Source organism: Nematolebias whitei, chromosome 14, assembly GCF_014905685.2.
Source record: "Nematolebias whitei isolate Nwh7 chromosome 14, NemWhi1, whole genome shotgun sequence".
In the NCBI taxonomy this organism is placed as follows: Eukaryota; Metazoa; Chordata; class Actinopteri; order Cyprinodontiformes; family Rivulidae; genus Nematolebias; species Nematolebias whitei.
In genome coordinates, this window is record NC_056511.1 from 4,700 (window position 1) to 23,843 (window position 19,144).

Genomic DNA, 19,144 nt, shown 5'->3' on the forward strand with positions numbered 1-19,144 from the left:
GCATAACAAGCCAACCCTAATTATTGGATAAATTATAGAATTATATGATTGCTCAGTAATCAGAAATCTACTAATAAAAGCACAAGAATTGTTAACAGATGTCTGTGCTGACATATCACTTTTAAATATTTTATTGGACATTTTATTAATAATAAGTAAGTGACAACATAGTTTGGCTTTCTGCTGCACCTGCCAGGTGTGGTCAGGGAGCAGCAGCACATTATCAGTCAGGTTTATGGCTCTTGGACTTTAGATTGTTGATGAACAACAAAAAGTCAGATGACGCTGACATCAGGTAAGACAAGCAACTTTACCAGCACAGGTCAGGTAATAAGGCGTGTGTTTATGTGATTGAACACAAACCCAGTATTTTATAGTGAAACATGGTAAAAAATGGCAAAATGAGTTTCAAACTGTCCTCTTTTGCTGACTGTGGTTGTAAAAGTCTTGTCTGAGAATGGGAAGAGAAGGACAGGTGAGTTTGTTGTCGCCACCTCCAGCTGCTCTTATCAGCTGCAGCATATTTCATCAGCTAATAATGAGGGTAAAAGCATTTACAGATCAATAAAAACTAATCTCAATCAGATTCCAAATTTAAGACAGCAGAGTTACTCTGCTTCTGATCCACAACCATTTTTGTCCTCTTCAAACCAGAGAACAGCTGATCTAAGGTAAACACTACAAGAACTTCAAAAGTTCATTACTTTGTTTTTATTCTTGATTTTCAATTTTTGTGTGTTTTGAAGAGAAAAAGGTGAATCAATCAGAAATAGTGTCCTACAGTTTAAACGTTACTTTGAGATCTGTATTGTTTACTCTGCAACAACCTGGGTGTGAGGCTTGACAATGATTTCAGACTCAGTGATCAAGTCCAGCTTTCATCACTTGAGACAACTGACCAAGGGCAAACATTTATTTCAGGGCATCATTCTGAGATTTAAACCAGCTTTTATCTCACCTCATCTGGACTATTGTGATGCACTTTGTCAGTCTGAGCCAGTCATTACTGACTCGACTTCAGCTGGTTCAGAATGCTGCTGCTCATCTTTAACTTGTACCAGAATGAGAGCATATCACCCCTGTTTTAGACTAACTACACTGGCTCCCAGTTCATTTCTGGATTAATTTTAAGATTATTTTATTTGTTTTCACATGTCTTCGATAGCTGTACAGCTTGCTAAAGCTGTATGTTCCCTCATGCTTTCTCAGATCAGCAGATCAGCTGCTGTTGGTCATTCAAAAGTCTAACAAGAGGCTGAGAGGTGACTGAGCATTTTCAGTCGCTGCCCCTAAATTGTGGAATGAGCTACATTTGACATCACTTCCTGTTTTTAATCTTCTCTAAAAACACATTTTTATTCCTTGGCTTTTAACTCAGCTTGAGATGTTGGCTTTTAATGTTTTCTATTGCTCTATTGTATATTGTTTTTTATGATTTTAAAGTTTACTGTGTCAAATGATTTTATTGTTTTTACATTTTCTTGTATGTGTTATCAGAGTACAGCACTTTGGTCAATGGTGTTGATTTTTAAGTGCTTTATAGTGTTGTATTATATTGTATTACTGTCATGATCAGCATGTTGAACCCACATGCAGACAGACACAGAGGACTGGAAGATAAATAAAATGTATCTATTTAATAAACAAAACTCAAAACAAAAGCTCATGAAAAGGCAGAACTATGAGTATAGGGAAACAAGAGGACCAGAGCATGTCAGTGTGTGGGAAGCAAAATCTATGAACAACGTAGAAACACAGAGATGCTGAACTTAAAGAGACACTAACAAGACACAATGACAAACACCTGGAAAAAGACAGTGAGGAACAAGTGAGAGTGGCTAGAGCTGACTAGATGAGGAGAGAAAGACTGGGGAAACTAGAAACAGGAAAAACAGACTCAGTAAACTACATAAAAAATGCAAAAAAGTTGTCTGGTCCTCTGGACATTCAAAAAAAAACTTTTGAGCATGCATCGGAATACATTAAAATAAACACAAACATCACAAAACACGCAGATGACAATTATTCAATCACACTTCTACATATTTTCAGTTTTTCCCAAATCAGGGGTCACCACAGCTAGTCTTCCTTCTCCATCTCACTCTGTCCTCTGCATCCTCTGTCCTCAATCCAACTACCTCCATGTCCTCTCTAACTGCATCCATATATCTCCTCTTTGTCTTTTTCCTGGCAGCTGCATTTCTAACATCCTTCTCCCAATATATCCACTGTCCCTCCTCTGGACATGTCCAAACCATCTCAGTCTGGCCTCTCTAACTTTATCTCTCAGTTGTTCGACCTGTGCTGTACCTCTGATGATCTCATTCCTAATCTTATCTATCCTTGCCACTCCTAAGGAGAACCTCAACATCTTCATTTTTGTCACTTCCAGTTCTGTCTCCTATCTTTTTGTCAATGCCACTGTCTCCAGACCATACACAACTGGTCTCACAACTGTCTTGTAAACTTTTCCTTTGACCTTTGCTGACACCCTTTTGTTGAAAATCACTCCTGAAACTTTTTTTTCCCCTTCCACTCAATCCTGCCTTGAGTCTTTTTCATCTCTTTGCCACACTCCACAATTTCCTGGACAGTGGACCCCAAGTCCTTGCAGTCCTGCACTTTTGTGACCTCTGCTCCTTGTAGAATCACTGTTCCACTTGCCTCCTTCTCATTTACACACATGTACTCTGTCTTGAACTCTTTGCTATGGCTGACTTTCATTCTTCTCCTTTTGAGTGCATACCTCCACCTCTCCGAGTTCTCTTCCACCTGTTCCCTGTTCTCACCACAGATCACAATGTCATCTGCAAACATCATAATCCATAGGGAGTCCTGCCTGACATTATCTGTTAGTCAGTCCATAACCAGAGCGAACAAAAAGGGGCTCAGAGCCGATCCTTGATGCAATCCCAACTCCACCTTGAAGCTATCTGTTACACATACAGCACATCTCACCATTGTCCTGCTGTCCTCATACATGTTCTGTCCCAGTCTAACATACTTCTCTGACACACAGATTTCCTCATGCAATACCACACCTCTCCCCTTGGCACCCTGTCATATGCATTTTCTAAATCTACCAAGACACATTAGAGTTCTTTCTGACCTTCTCTGTACTTCTCAATCAGCATTCTCAGAAGAAAGATGGCATCTGTGGTGCTCTTTATTGGCATGAAATCATACTGCTGCTCAGATAGTCACCGCTCATTTAAGTCTTGCTTCCCCAACTCTCTCCCAGGTCTTCATTGTGTGTCTTATCAACTTAATTCCCCTGTTGTTGCTACAACTCTGTACATCACCCTTTTTCTTAAAAATGGGCACCAGCCCACTTCATCTCCATTCTTCATGCATGTTCTCACCCTCAAATATGCCATTGAATTTTGAGCCAAAAACCTCACTGCCATCTCTCCTACACATTTAGTAACCTCCATTGGTATGTCTTCAGGTCCTACTGCCTTCCCATTTTTCATTCTTTTCATAGATTTCTGGACTTCACCCTCAGTAAGCTGTCCCACTTCCTGGTCCAGTTTATATGACCTCTACTCTCTTTTCTCTTTCATTCTCTTTATTCATTAGCTTCTCAAAGTACTCCTATCTTCCATCACACTCTCCTCACTTGTTAGAACATTACCATTCCTATCGTTAACAAGCCTTACCTGCTGCACATCCTTTCCAGTCTGATCCCTCTGTCTTGCCAATCATAACAAGTCCTTCTCACCCTCTATGCTCCAGCATCAACATGTGGAAAGCATGCACAAAGAAAAGCTTTGCAGAGTGGTGAAGGCTGCACAGAAGACTGTTGGAGGCATCCTCCATACCATCACAGACATTTACACCTCCAGATGAAGGAAGAGGGCCACCTGCATCATGATGGACCCCACTCACCCAGCACACTCAATTTTTGCCCTATTGCCCTCAGGCAGGAGATTGAGGAGCATTAAATTTAGAACCACTAGACTGAGGAACAGCTTCTACCCTGAAGCTGTTAGACTCATAAATCCCTAATCATGATTATCACTGTGAAAAAAAATCACTGTAATACCAGTTGGTTGTTATGTGCTGCTGATATTCATGTTGCTGATCTTATGCTGCTGATTTAATTCATGTTGCTGTGTTCACTCGTACTCATCTGCTCACACAGACTCATCTTCATGCTGCTCTTGTTCAGCATGTTGTTTTTGCACTATTAGTGTTTAGCATATTCTCTGTTTAGTTTATTTCCTGTTTCATTAGATCTTATTACTGTTCTTTACAATTTATACTTATGTTGCATGTAACTGGGACCCTGTGTACAAAACTTCATTGCACCACATGTACCACATGTGGTGTGAATGGCAAATAAATAAACTTTGACTTTGAATTTAGTGTCAAGCCTCCCACACAAATCATCATATGCCTTCTGCTTTGCCTTAGCTACCTCCCTCTTTAGTCCATGTCCCATCTCCTTATATTCCTGTCTCCTCTCTTCAGTCCTCTCACTGTCATATTTCTTCATGGCTAACCTCTTTCTTTGAATAGCATCTGGCATTTCACTATTCCACCACCAGTTTTCCTAATCATCTTTTTTTCTGTATAGATGACACACCAAGTGCCTTCCTACCTGTCTCTCTAATTACTGTTGCTTTAGCAGCCCAGTCATCTGGACACTCTTTCTGGCTGCTTAGAGCCTTTTAACAGCTCCTCTCTGAATTTCTCAAAACATTCTTCCTTCAGCTTTCATCATTTGGTCTTCTCTGATTTTACTCTTTTCTCCTTCACAGCAACAGTCATTCTAAACACAATCATCTGTAGCTGTCTGGCCACACTCTCCCCTGCCACAACATTACAGTCTCCAATCTCCCTCAGGTTTCCTCTTCTACACAGAATGGGTTCGACCTGCGTACTCCTTCCTCCACTCTTATAGGTCACTCTATGTTCCTCTCTCTTTTGAAAATGGGTGTTGACTGGAGCATTTCCATTCTCTTGGCAAAATCCACCACCATCTGTCCTTCCTGGTTTCTTTCCTTGAAACCAAACCTACCCATCACTTCCTCACCCCATCTGTTTCCTTCACCAACATGCCCATTCAGGTCTGCTCTGATCACCACTCTCTCCTTGCTGGGAATATTTTCTGTCACTCAATCCAGATCCTTTCAAAATGTACAGTATCTTCCTCCACCACATCACATCTAACCTGTGGATCATAACCAGTGACAATGTTTAACATCAGACCTTCTACTTCTACCTTCAGACACATTAACCTATCTGACATTCTTTTCACCTCTTCCACATTCTTTGCCAACTCCTCCTTCAGGACCACCCCTACTCCCTTTTCTCTTTCTATCCTCACCATGGTAACAGTTCAAATCCTGCTCCAGTGCTGCGAGCCTTGCTCCCTCTGTCTCCTGACCCATTACCCTCCCATAGTCTTCGACTAACAGTAGAACAATTTTTGCCAGCACCTTGTTTGTAAACAGCACCAGTGGTGGTCATAGTTATTCCATGCCTCAGCCAATCCAGTATGGTTTTACTTTGAAATGGCATTATAGTTTAGGCAAAAGTGTTTTATATCAGATGCTCTTCCTGACATAGCCCTCATCATTAACCTGGGCTTGGAACTGATGCAAGATATACACTGGCTTGTGATACTATTGGCTGATTTCATGGCTTCATGCTGTGTCTATTCAGATATTTGATGTTCATGAGGATTCAGAGGTCAGCAAACAGGAAGGGAACTGAACTGAATTTTCAAAATAAAGTTTAAGTTTAGTTTATTTTTGTCTGATTTGATGTTATGGTCTGGTCTGACCTTGTATTGTCTGGTCTGGTTGTTCAGGATGTCTCGGTGTGTGTCATCTCTAGAGGCCCTACTCTTCACTGTTTCTTCTCTTCTTTTCATCTGTTGCATCGCTCTCATTGCTGTTTCTTGGATCAGCCTGAAACCTGAAGGTAACCAATTTTAATCATGATTGGTGCACTCCAGGTGCTGTGCTTATGATGTCATTGATCATGTGTCCAGGCACAGAAGAACCTGAGCAGCTGTTGGGTCAGATGGTGATCACTGCCGGAGCTGAATTTTCTGATGAGCTGAGGAACTCCAGCAGTCAGAATTTTAAGTCTTTGGCCTTTGATGTCCAGCAGCTGGTGAGACTATAGGCTTTAATTGTGATAGATCATCACAACACACCATAAGAGTTTTTATTGTAAAAACCTGCAGTAAACACTGTGTGATTTTTGTGACCTTTGTTGTGATAAACAGTTAACATCCTGTCGTTATTGACTTTTATTTTGAAACAAACAGCATTCTGACAGTTGTGGATTTTACTATGGAAAAACTGCTGTCAACATTGTTTATGTCCTGTGGATTTTATTCTGAAACACTACCATCAGCCTTCTGTAATTTCAGGCTTTTATTTTATAGAGAACATGACCATAAGCTTAGGATGTTGAATTGATATTTATTATTGGTTGACAGGTGTCTGAGGCGTTCAGTGTCAGCAAGCTGTGGTGGCATTTCAGATTCTGTAAGGTTTTATACTTCAGGTAAGATATCTGATCGATCACTTTACCTGTCAATCAATCAAAAATTACACTGTAAATCCTCAATAACTCAACCATGGACCAATAACAAAATAGTTAGTCACACATTTATTGATTATTCAGATAAATGCTAATAAAATAAAATCACTATAGATCAATAATAGATTTAATACTCATCTATTAATCTGCTGAATCCTGGTAAATATACCACTTATCAATTGTTGTCCAAATCATTTTTAACCATTAATTCACACCACTTTTAATTCCATATCCATCCATCCATCCATCCATTTTCTTCCGCTTATCCGGGGTCGGGTCGCGGGGGTAGCAGCCTAAGTAGGGAGGCCCAGACTTCCCTCTCCCCAGCCACTTGGGCCAGCTCTTCCGGGGGAATCCCGAGGCGTTCCCAGGCCAGCCGAGAAACGTAGTCCCTCCAGCGTGTCCTGGGTCTTCCCCTGGGCCTCCTTCCGGTGGGACGTGTCCGGAACACCTCACCAGGGAGGCGTCCAGAAGGCATCCTAAACAGATGCCCAAGCCACCTCAACTGGCTCCTCTCGATGTGGAGAAGCAGCGGCTCTACTCCGAGTCCCTCCCGGATGATCGAGCTTCTCACCCTGTCTCTAAGGGAGAGCCCAGACACCCTGCGGAGAAAACTCATTTCGGCCGCTTGTATCCGAGATCTCATTCTTTCGGTCACAACCCAAAGCTTGTGACCATAGATGAGGGTGGGAACGTAGATCGATCGGTAAATTGAGAGCTTCGCCTTTTGACTCAGCTCTCTCTTCACCACGACAGACCTGTACAGCGCCCGCTTCACTGCAGACGCTGCACCTATCCGCCTATCGATCTCACGCTCCATTTTTCCCTCATTCGTGAACAAGACCCCAAGATACTTGAACTCCTCCACTTGGGGTAGGACCTCCTCCCTGACCCAGAGAGGGCACTCTACCCTTTTCCGGCTCAAGACCATGGCCTCGGATTTGGAGGAACTGATCTTCATCCCGGCCGCATCGCATTCGGCTGCGAACCGCTCCAGCGAAAGCTGTAGATCACGATCTGATGAAGCCAATAAGACCACATCATCTGCAAAAAGCAGAGACGCAATTCTGAGGCCACCAAAACGGATCCCCTCAACACCTTGGCTGCGCCTAGAAATTCTGTCCATAAAAGTTATGAACAGAATCGGTGACAAAGGGCAACCTTGGCGGAGTCCAACTCTCACCGGGAACAAGCCCGACTTACTGCCGGCGATGCGGACCAGGCTCTGACACCGGTCATACAGGGACCTAACAGCCCGTATCAAAGGGCCTGGTACCCCATACTCCCAGAGTACTCCCCACAGGGCCCCCCGAGGGACGCGGTCGAAAGCCTTGTCCAAGTCCACAAAGCACATGTAGACTGGTTGGGCAAACTCCCACGCACCCTCCAGGACCCTGCTGAGAGTGTAGAGCTGGTCCAGTGTTCCACGGCCAGGACGAAAACCGCACTGTTCCTCCTGAATCCGAGGTTCGACTATCCGACGGACCCTCCTCTCCAGAACCCCCGAATAGACCTTACCAGGGAGGCTTAAGAGCGTGATTCCCCTGTAGTTGGAACACACTCTACGGTCCCCCTTTTTGAATAGGGGGACCACCACCCCGGTCTGCCAATCCAGGGGAACTTCCCCCGATGTCCACGCAACATTGCAGAGTCGCGTAAGCCAACACAACCCTACAACATCCAGAGCCTTAAGGAACTCTGGGCGGATCTCATCCACCCCCGGGGCCCTGCCACCGAGGAGCTTTTTAACCACCTCGGTGACCTCAGCACCAGAGATTGGAGGGCCCGACCCAGAGTCCCCAGGCTCCGCTTCCTCAGTGGAAGACGTGCCGGTGGGATTGAGGAGGTCTTCAAAGTATTCCGCCCACCGACCCACAACATCCCGAGTTGAGGTCAGCAGCAAACCACCCCCACTATAAACAGTGTTGGTGGCATACCGCTTCCCCCCCCCTGAGACGCCGGATGGTGGACCAGAAACGTCTCGAAGCCGTGCGGAAGTCGTTCTCCATGGCCTCTCCGAACTCCTCCCATGCCCGAGTTTTTGCCTCAGCAACCACCCGAGCCGCATGTCGCTTGGACTGCCGGTACCCATCAGCTGCTTCCAGGGTCCCACAGGCCAAAAAGGCCCGATAGGACTCCTTCTTCAGCCTGACAGCATCCCTCACCGATGGTCTCCACCATCGGGTTCGAGGGTTGCCGCCCCGACAGGCACCGACAACCTTGCGGCCGCAGCTCTGGTAAGCCGCCTCGACAATAGAGGCACGAAACATGGTCCACTCAGACTCAATGTCCCCCACCTCCCTTGGAACATGTTCAAAGTTCTCCCGGAGGTGGGAGTTGAAACTCCGTCTCACAGGAGACTCTGCCAGACGTTCCCAGCAAACCCTAACAATACGTTTGGGCCTACCAGGTCTGACCGGCATCCTCCCCCACCATCGGAGCCAACTCACCACCAGGTAGTGATCAGTTGACAGCTCCGCCCCTCTCTTCACCCGAGTGTCCAAGACATGTGGCCGCAGATCAGATGAGACGATGACAAAGTCGATCATCGAACTGCAGCCTAGGGTGTCCTGGTGCCAAGAGCACATATGGACACCCTTATGCTTGAACAAGGTGTTCGTTATTGACAATCCATGACGAGCACAGAAGTCCAACAACAGAACACCACTCTGGTTCAGATCAGGGGGGCCGTTCCTCCCAACCACACCCCTCCAGGTCTCACTGTCATTGCCCACATGAGCATTGAAGTCCCCCAGCAGAACAAGGGAGTCCCCAGAAGGTGCACTTTCCAGTACCCCCTCTAAGGACTCCAGAAAGGGTGGATAATCTGAACTGCCGTTTGGTGCATAAGCACAAACGACAGTCAGAACCCGTCCCCCCACACATAGGCGGAGAGAGGCCACCCTCTCATTCACGGGGGTGAACCCCAATACACAGGCACCAAGTTGGGGGGCAATTAGTACGCCCACGCCTGCTCGGCGCCTCTCACCAGGGGCAACTCCAGAGTGGAAGAGTGTCCAGCCCCTCTCAAGGAAACTGGTTCCAGAGCCCGAGCCATGCGTAGAGGTGAGTCCGACTATTTCTAGCCGGAACCTCTCAGCCTCACACACCAGCTCAGGCTCCTTCCCCACCAGTGAGGTGACATTCCACGTCCCAATAGCCAGCTTCTGTAGCCGAGGATCAGACCGCCAGGGGCCCCGCCCTCGGCCACCACCCATCCCACATTGCACCCGTGAGGGTGAGGGACCAGACAAAGTGCAGCCCAAACACACCCCTATGATGAAAAACACAAATGGACCTAGTGTTCCCTTGCCCGGACGTGGGTCACCGGGGCCCCACTCTGGAGCCAGGCCTGGAGGTGGGGCATGTGGGCGAGCGCCTGGTGGCCGGGCTTTTACCCATGGAGCTCGGCCGGGCACAGCCCGAAGAGGAGACGTGGGTCCCCCTTCCCATGGGCTCACCACCTGTGGGAGGGGCCAAAGGGGTCGGGTGCAATGTGGGATGGGTGGTGGCCGAGGGCGGGGACCCTGGCGGTCTGATCCTAATTCCATATTGTTCACATTAATGTAAGAGAAGTGAATGATCGTTTGGGTTGTGTTATGTCAATCAATGAACACCTCACTGACAAGGACAAGTTTTTAGGATTTGATTTTGACCACAGACAACATGAAGAGTTAAAATGTTTATTATAACACAGTTGCTGGTGGAGGTTGAAATCCCAGGGCCAGGTCAATCTTCACTGACAGGTGAGGGAGGGGCTCCTTGAGGGAGATGGAGATGATGATGTCACCGGCAGTGGACTGAGAGGCAAAGAAGCAGCACCAAGCAAAGCTTGGCTTCTCTTCATACTTGCATCCTAGAAGCTTGAAGGTTCAGTATTTTAGCTGTTCTAAGGAGTCCTCTCTTTTGGAAAGAGATCAATGAGATCCTGGAATTTGTTGGAGTCATTTTTCTAGCTTGCTGGGTCACAGCACTGAGGACTACTGACACTTTGACTCCCCACAACTTATGTATTTTATCTTTCAGCCCTCAGTATTTCTCCAGTTACTCCTTCTTCATGATGTTAATCTCTTGTGATTTCTACAGCTATCATCACTGCCTTGTTATCTTGCTTGTCAACCACCACAATGTTCAATTGGTTAGGCATCACCTGTTTGTTGATCTGGATCTGAAGGTCCCACAGTATCTTAGCATTCCCATTCTCCACCACCAGTGGTGGAGTCTCCTACTTTGACTGTGGAATTTCCTGTCCATATTTGGCACAAATGTTCCTGTATAATATTCCAGATATTGCTGCATAATATTCCAGCTACTTGGTTATGGCATTCCACGTACTGTAAGCTTTGCCTACTTGCATCTTACACGTTCCTTTTATATTAAATCATATCTATCTGATAGATTCCAGTTTGTAAATGTAAATAATAAATCTTCTTCATACAACAAAGTTAGTCATGGAGTTCCTCAGGGCTCAGTGCTTGGACCAATACTCTTTACTTTATATATGTTTCCATTATCTAAAGTTATTAAACAGCATGGGATACATTTTCATGGCTATGCTGATGATACACATATATTTGTCTACGATATTTGTCATCTTCTCGTAGTGGATCAAACAGTTTGCTACTGACAGCCAAAACCAGCTGCTCACATGATCAAGGAGGACCATCAGCCTAACAATGGATCATTAGCACACCGATGGCTGTTTGCTATTCACAGGGGCTGAGTGATACTAGAAATAACAGCATTGTAATAGGGGACAGTTGGACACGGAGGCCTCCACCCCTGTTGAATGATGGATGGTTTCTTTTCACAAAGATGGCCTCCTTTACTCCTCTTTCAAACCATTGTTCCTCTCTATCAAGGATGTGAACATCTTCATTCCTGAAAGAATGACTACTAGCCTTGATGATGAGTGTAGACCACAGAGTCCTGGCCAGATATTGTTGATCCTCTGTGCTTGGCCATCCTTTTGGCCAGTGGCTGTTTATTTTCCCCGATGTAAGACTGATCACAGCCCTCCTGACACTGAACAACATACACAATATTACTCTGTTTGAGCCGAGGGACTGGATCTTTGGGATGAACCAGTCTTTGCTGTAATGCATTTTGGGGTTTAAAAGCCACTGGGATGTTATTTTTAGAAAATAAATGTCTCGGTTTCTCTGATACTCCCGCAACATATGGAATGACCAATGGTCTGGGTATGAGTTCCTCCTTTTCACCTGATGGCTGGCTGGAGTCCTGTTTGGGTTTCTTCTCTGCTTTCAGGAAGGCCCAGTTAGGATATCTACATTGCTCTAGAGCCTGTCTTGTGTGGGATTTCTCCTTGTGCCTGGCTCCTGAGTTAGTGGGGATGCTGCCTGCTCTGTGGAACAGAGTCCTGATGACTCCTAACTTGTGCTTCAAAGGGTGATGGGAGTCAAACTGCAAATACTGGTCTGTGTGGGTGGGTTTGGGGTACACCTGAGTTTGCAAATGTCCTTTATCAGAAACTGAGACCTCACAGTCCAAGTAAGCCAGCCTGACATTTTTTTACATCTTCTCGGGGGAATTTGATATATTTATTCACAGAGTTGATGTGATCAGTGAAAATCAGAATCAGAATAAACTTTATTGGCATTGCACTGAGATACAATGCGAATTCGTATGTACAGTCGTCCGAAGATGGGCGGAGTGCACAAAGCTGCAGCTATAAATAATTAGCGCGGCCTTCTTATTCTTATTCAGAAAAGTTGGACTTCCTAAGATTTAATTTTAACCCAGGTGTCATCAACATACCTGAACTAATGACTTGGTGGTGTCCCTGGAAAGGACGTCAAGGCTTGCTTTTCTACATCCTCCATGTACAGGTTGGCCACCATTGGAGAAACTGGAGACCCCATAGCACACCCAAGTTTCTGCCTATAATATTGGCCCCCATATGTGAAGTAGGTTGATTGCAAGCACAGTTTCAAGAGTTGACACAGTTGTTCTGTGGAAAGTGCGGTACTGCTGCTGAGAGTGGCATCTGATTTTAACCTTAAACTGTTTCATCAGTCTTCAATGATGACATCTCTCACCTTATCTACAAAGTCCATGGTGTTCTGTATGTGGTGTTCTGAACTGCCAAATAAAGGGATGAGTACTTATGCCAGATATTTGGAAACATTGTAAGTGACTGAGTTAATCATGCTGACAATTGATCCTAAAGGTACACCTTGTTTGTGAAATTTAGGTAAACCATACAGACTAGGTGTGGCCTAATCTGGGAACAGTCTATGGTACAGAATATGGTCAGTAGCCTTGTCCTACTCCAAAAATTTTCAGGCAATCTATCAACTTCTTCTTGTAGCCACTTTCTGGATCTCTTTTCAGTGGCTCTTAAGTGGTTAAGTCACTAAGGAGTGTCATAACTTTCTCATGATAGTCTTTCTGGTTCAAAATCACTGTGCACCTTCCTTTGTCTGCTGGGAGAATGATGATGTTTTTGTCCTTGCTAAGAGTGGTGAGTGCCTCCCTCTCCTCTCTACTGATGTTGAAAGGTGGTGGTTTGGCATTGCTGATGCAGGCTGAAACTTTGATTTTGAGCTGTTCTGCCTCACACTCTTTAATTTTGTTGTTGTGGATGGCTGACTCAGTGGCTGTGATCATCTCCACCAGAGGAATTCTTCTTTGCACAACCGCAAAGTTCAGGCCCCTGGCAAGAATCTCTGTCTCTGGCTGGGTGAGCTGTCTGTCAGATAAATTCTTCACCCACTTTTCTGTCTCCCTGTTGTGTAACTGTCTACCGTAGTGTTGTCTTCAACTGAATGTGTTGTTATTGGAATTGTGATGGTGCTGTAACTTAGCACAGAAGATCAACTGCATCAGGACAGGACTCTGAGGTCTTCATCTCGAAGGCCAGCAGTCACTCTTTCAGGGATGAAGATATTCACATCCTTGATAGAGAGGAATGGTGATTTTAGAGAGGAGTAAAGGAGACCATCTTTGTGAAAAGAAACCATCCATCATTAAACAGGGGTGGAGGCCTCCATGTTCAACTGTCCCCCTCTTACAATGCTTTAATTGCTAATATCACTCAGCCTCCTGTGAAAAGCAAACAGCCATCAGGGTGCTAACGATCCATTGTTAGGCTGATGGTCCTCCTTGTTCATGTGAGCAGCTGGTTTTGGCTGTCAGCAGCAAACTGGTTGATCCACTACGAGAAGGTGGTATTTATAAGACTGAGCTGAATACAGCACCTCAGACTGAAGAAGTCTTTCGGATGAAAGATGAAACGTTTCTACAATGTTTTGTTTAGTTTTTGTGAATGTCCAGAGGACCAGATTTAACTTTTTTAGTTCTTCGGCTAATCCAAAATGCCGCTGCCAGAGTCTTACATGGAGTTAGTAGGAGAGATCATATCTCTCCAGTTTTAGCTTCTTGCCACTGGCTCCTTGTCAAATCCAGAATAGAATTCAAAATCCTACTTCTAACCTACAAAGCTCTCAACAACTTAGCTCCATCTTATATTACAGATCTTATTGTTCCATATTTTCCCAAAAGAACATTTTGCTCTCTGACTGCAGGTTTACTCATGGTTCCTAGAGTTTCCAAAAACTGAATGGGAGGCAGAGCTTTCAGTTATCAGACTCCCTTCTTGTGGAACCAACTTCCAGTTTCTGTCTGTGAGGCTGACACATTATCCAGTTTTAAGACTGGGCTTAAGACTCTCCTTTTTGCTAAATCCTACAGTTATGGTCAGCTTTGGTTTTCCTGAGCTGTCCCTTAGTTATGCTGCTATAGGCTTAAATTGTTGGAAGACTAACTGACCATTTTTTACTATGATACTGTTTTTATTTACGCTGTTCAACCTGTTTTGTATTTGTAATTATTTTTTCTATCCTAAGATGTGTTTGTTGTCTTTCAGGTACACCTGCACCTATATCTGGACCTACCATTCTGTTTTCATTTGCCTCTCCTTTCTGTCCTCTCAAACCCAGCCGGTCAAAGCATATGACTGCTTGTCCTGAGCCTGGTTCTGCTGGAGGTTTCTTCCTTTTAAAGGGGAGTTTTTCCTTTCCACTGTTGCTATTGTGCTTGCTCAGGATGGGAGACTGTGACCAAGTGAAGATTCAACTTGTCTGCTGGCTTCCTTAGACAGAGAACGTTACTAGTTGGCTTTTCTATGTATGTGAATGTTCTTGTAAAGTGCCCTGAGACAACTTTGTTGCAATTTGGCACTATCCATCCATCCATCCATCCATCCATCCATCCATCCATCCATCCATCCATTATCTTTACCAGCTTATTCCATTTTTGGGTCACGGGGGTCGCCGGTGCCCATGTCCAGCAATCACTGTGCGAGGGGCGGGGTACACCCTGGATGGGTCGCAAGTCCATCACAGGGCCACATAGAGACAAACAAGACAAACAATCATTCACTCTCTCACTCACACCTAGGGACAATTTAGAGTTACCAATCAGCCTAACATGCATGTTTTTGGTCTGTGGGAGGAAACCGGAGCACCCACGCATGCACGGAGAGAACATGCAAATTCCACCCAGAAAGGCCCCTGGACCGGGGTTTGAACCAAGGACCTGCTCACTGAGAGGCAGCAGCTCTACCAGTTGTGCCACCGTGCTGCCCCCAATTTGGCACTATATAAATAAAATGAATTGTATTGAATTGAATCTGTTGGTGTGGTGGACAGTGGTCCCCGCTGACTCTCCCCATGGGCTCATGTCTCTGCTCCTCATGTCACATTTCTGCTTATCCTGCCATACTCCTGCCTTCATGCTGTGTTCTCCTACCCATGTCACCTGTACCTTCCTGCCTAGTTTCTGCCCCTCTTGCCAAGATTTATGTTCCCCAGCTTTGTAATGCCTATCGCCCTTCCTCAGCTCCTGTCTCCCTGCACCACGCCTCCTCTGCTCAGTCACAGAAATAAGCTCTCATCTAGTTCAACTGTTCTGCACCCTTTATAAGCTCCAAGCTCTCATTCCACCAGTGCCAAATAATTAAACCTTCCATGGTCCCTGATTCTGAAGCCATCATAGTTCCTTGTCTTTTGCCTGAACCTAAAGCCTTGTTTTGGATTTCAACCTCGTGCTTGCTTCCTGTATTTACCTCTCTGCCCATGGTAACATACCATGCTTCCTCTACTTGGATCACGCTCTTGGACTTGCCCTCCCACAAACTACATATCGCAGTGCTCCTCCACAGCTGCCCTGTCTTTGATGTCATTGTTGCTATTCTGTCAGGTGACTCTCTCCTTCCAGCCTGTGAAAACTTGTTAATGCAGTTGATCCTGATTCCTCCATCCAGGAGCAAAAATAATTAAAAACTGTTCTTTTTGTACTCCTGCCTGGCTTTTTCTAAATCCAAACCCAAATGTGACAATTGGCCTGACTCAGGGGGATCTTTGCACAGCCTGCATCTTGGGTTTGGGTCTCATCTTGTAGGGTAAAAACCAGCCTCTATTACTCTTGTGCATTTGAATTCATTGATTCAAATATTGAGCTTGCTCATCTGTGTCTTCAGGCCTGGCAGTGTGGTAGTGACCTTTGAACTCTGGTTCAACCAGCAAATTGAAACTAAAGAGGTGGAGCAGCAGCTGGGAGCAGGGCTTGATCAGATAGTGGGAGGGACAATAGTGATTGAACCAAACAGCATCCAAATCACAGGTGAGTGTAATTATCCTGTTTAAGGTGAACATAATAATAATGAGAGTAAGATGGGCAAAAATTTGTGAGGTGGTTCTGACTGACGTAAATACAGTCTGGGTGATTTAGTGTTTGTCTGGTTTATGTAATAACTTTACAGAATTAATCAATCTGGATTATTAAATGGATCAATGTAAATCCCAGTTTAACACTGAATTAAACCCAGCACTCTGCAGACTAGTTCTTCTGTTTTAACATCTAACCAACCAACCAACCAACCAACCAACCAACCAACCAACCAACCAACATACCATCCATTAATCTTTCCCACCAATGTTCCATTTTTTTTTTTATTAATTCATTCAACCTTTATTTAGACAGGTTAATCCCATTGAGCCTCAGGGACTCATTTACAAGAGAGACCTGATTTCTCAACAAAGAGTGATGACAACAATGGATAACAATGACAAAAATAGACAGTCATAAAATACGCATAGGCATACAAATTTAAGTTCATCTTTTTTTTACATATCAAAACAAAATGGCAACCAAAAGTGCAATCAAGAAGAATAGTAGCTAAAAACAGGAACATGTCTGCATTGGTTTTTGCCAGGAACTTAACTGTGTTTTTTTAAGTAACTATGAGAGGTCAAGGATGAGAGTTTCAGATCTTTTTGCAAGATATTCCAAGAAACAGGAGTGTTGTAGAAGAAGGCCCTTTTGCCTAGTTCATACCTCACTGAGGGAACACTGCATGTAACAATGTCCTGAGAACACACGCTGTGGCTGCACTCACGAGGAGGAGATGTATGAAGGCAGCAGACCGAGAAATGATTTAAAGATGAAAATATACCAATGGGAGAGGCTGCGTGAGGTTAGTGACGTCCAGTTAATCAGTGAATACAGGGTGTAATGATGGGTACGGTAGTTGCAGGAGTTATGAATCTTAATGCACCATGATAGGCAGCATCTGCATAGTGCTTGTAGGAGCGTTCATATAGATAATGTCACCGTAGTCAATGGAGGGAAGGAAAGTCGCAGTTACAAGGCATTTCCTAGCATTCAGAGTTGGACAGGATCTATTTCTGAAAAAGAATCCCAACTTTACTTTTAGTTTCCTTACTATATTTTCCACGTGAAGCTTAAAAGAGATGCGAGTCAACCAAGATACCCAAATATTTATAAGAATCGACAAACTCAATAGGGATACCATTTGAGGATAAAATCAAAGGAAGAACTGATGAGACTGATTTCCTGTTTGAAAAAAGCATCCCTTTGGTTTTATTGGCATTTAGGACAAGTTTGAGATGGAACAAATCAATTTTGTATGTGTCTGGCCATACAAACAAGTTAAAAAAAAGTTCAATACAAAAACAACTGGACTTTGTAACAGAAGATATTTCGCTTCTCATCTGAGAAGCTTTTTCAATTCAAAGAGATTGAATTGAGAATTGAGAAACCTTTTTGGATGAGAAGCGAAACACCTTCTGTTACAAATAAAGTTCAGTTGCTTTTGTCTTGAGATTTTCTAAACTTACCATGTTCAGGATGACTGGGAATCTTCACCAGCACATACACACAAGCTCCTTGAGCACACTGAGGACCACTGTGAGCAACATCAAATGTGCATGATGTGGCCACACACCAGCATCACACCTGTTCAAGACTTGGTATCATATCAAGTTATATGGCTTATTAAAATAATAAATTAAAGCAGAAATTTACATTAGTTTACATTTAATATAAGTGATCTGGCCCAACTAGCACAACTAGCTTTAAGCATTAACCTTTAATCATTAAGCATACAATGTAATTATGACAGAAAATAGAGGATGTACCTTCGTACAGATGAAGATGTGGTACTTCCTGTTTAGTTTTTGAAATGTAGTAAACCGTTTTCCACCTTCTAAATGCTAGGGGTAACACATAGGGCTGAGTACCGAACTTTGGTTCTTTTATGGTATTGATCAAACTGCTTCAGTCTGTGTATGGATCAAAATATGCCTCTTCTTTCTGTGTCAAGTTTCGGTGATTGACTATAACGTTACACGTGGTTTCAACCACATACAAAGTTACAGCTAATGACAGTGCTGCAACTTGCAGCATGCAGGAAAACCAGGCAAAACACAAACACGGTTACGCCCACAGATGGAGTACATGGAGTTTCTAATATGACTGACTGTGCACAGAATTTAAGAGCAATTTGTCTCCTTTTTTCCAGCTTAATACAAAACTTAAAACCTTGTCAATTATTTTCCAAGTCACTGCAGATCAATTGAATTATAGCTGTATTTTTTATTTCTTTCAAATTTCTTTATCTGCTGACAGGAATTCATTTTAGCCTAATCCAGTGTAGCCCTGAGGTTGTTCTTCTCATTACTACCACATCATAGACAGTGGCTACTCTGAAATAGGGCAGCATGGTGCTTGATTCATTGACCATTACTCCGGTTTCTGGTTCACCTTAGTTAAGAATTGGTTTCAGGAGCTCCACACCTTGACTCACTTTCTTTTTGAGCTTGACTCTTAATGGTTTGTCTCTCAGTTTCCTTGATGTCCTGCACTGTATTGACCACATACTTTACAGTCCCATAGTACCTTCCAAACTTGATTCACTAAGATCCAGAGCTCCTGAACATGCAATTCTCTGTGTCGGCAGTACACTGGCATAACCTAGGGCCTCATGCACACTCCAAACCACCTGCTCCACCTACTCTTGTGGGACCCTACATCCTTAGAGGTTCTGTCCCACTTCTCGATGCTGACAAAAAAGATTTTTCCCTCTTGAACATAGAGATCCACTTCAGCATTTCCCTGCCAGTGAGCTCCCTTTCTGGTGTGAGCTTTTTTGTGCTCTACATCCAGTTCTAGGCTTAGCCTCATGTCTGATGTTATTTTCCTTCTTATTTGTTTATTGTCTGTGTGTGTATATGTATATATATATATATATATATATATA

At 44.1% G+C, this 19,144-nt stretch overlaps 1 protein-coding gene across 1 annotated transcript in view; it reads left to right on the forward strand.

Annotated features, from left to right (window-relative positions):
• Window positions 1–283: 283 nt before the first annotated feature.
• Window positions 284–19,144, forward strand: part of tmprss15 (transmembrane serine protease 15) — a 53,740-nt gene continuing 34,879 nt past the window's right edge. Inside the window, exons 1-5 of the mRNA XM_037688175.1 lie at window positions 284–295; window positions 5,819–5,931; window positions 6,002–6,126; window positions 6,458–6,525; window positions 16,064–16,206. Coding sequence (XP_037544103.1) covers window positions 5,820–5,931; window positions 6,002–6,126; window positions 6,458–6,525; window positions 16,064–16,206 — 448 coding nt within the window. The 5' untranslated portion in view covers window positions 284–295; window position 5,819. The remainder of the gene's footprint in view (window positions 296–5,818; window positions 5,932–6,001; window positions 6,127–6,457; window positions 6,526–16,063; window positions 16,207–19,144) is intronic.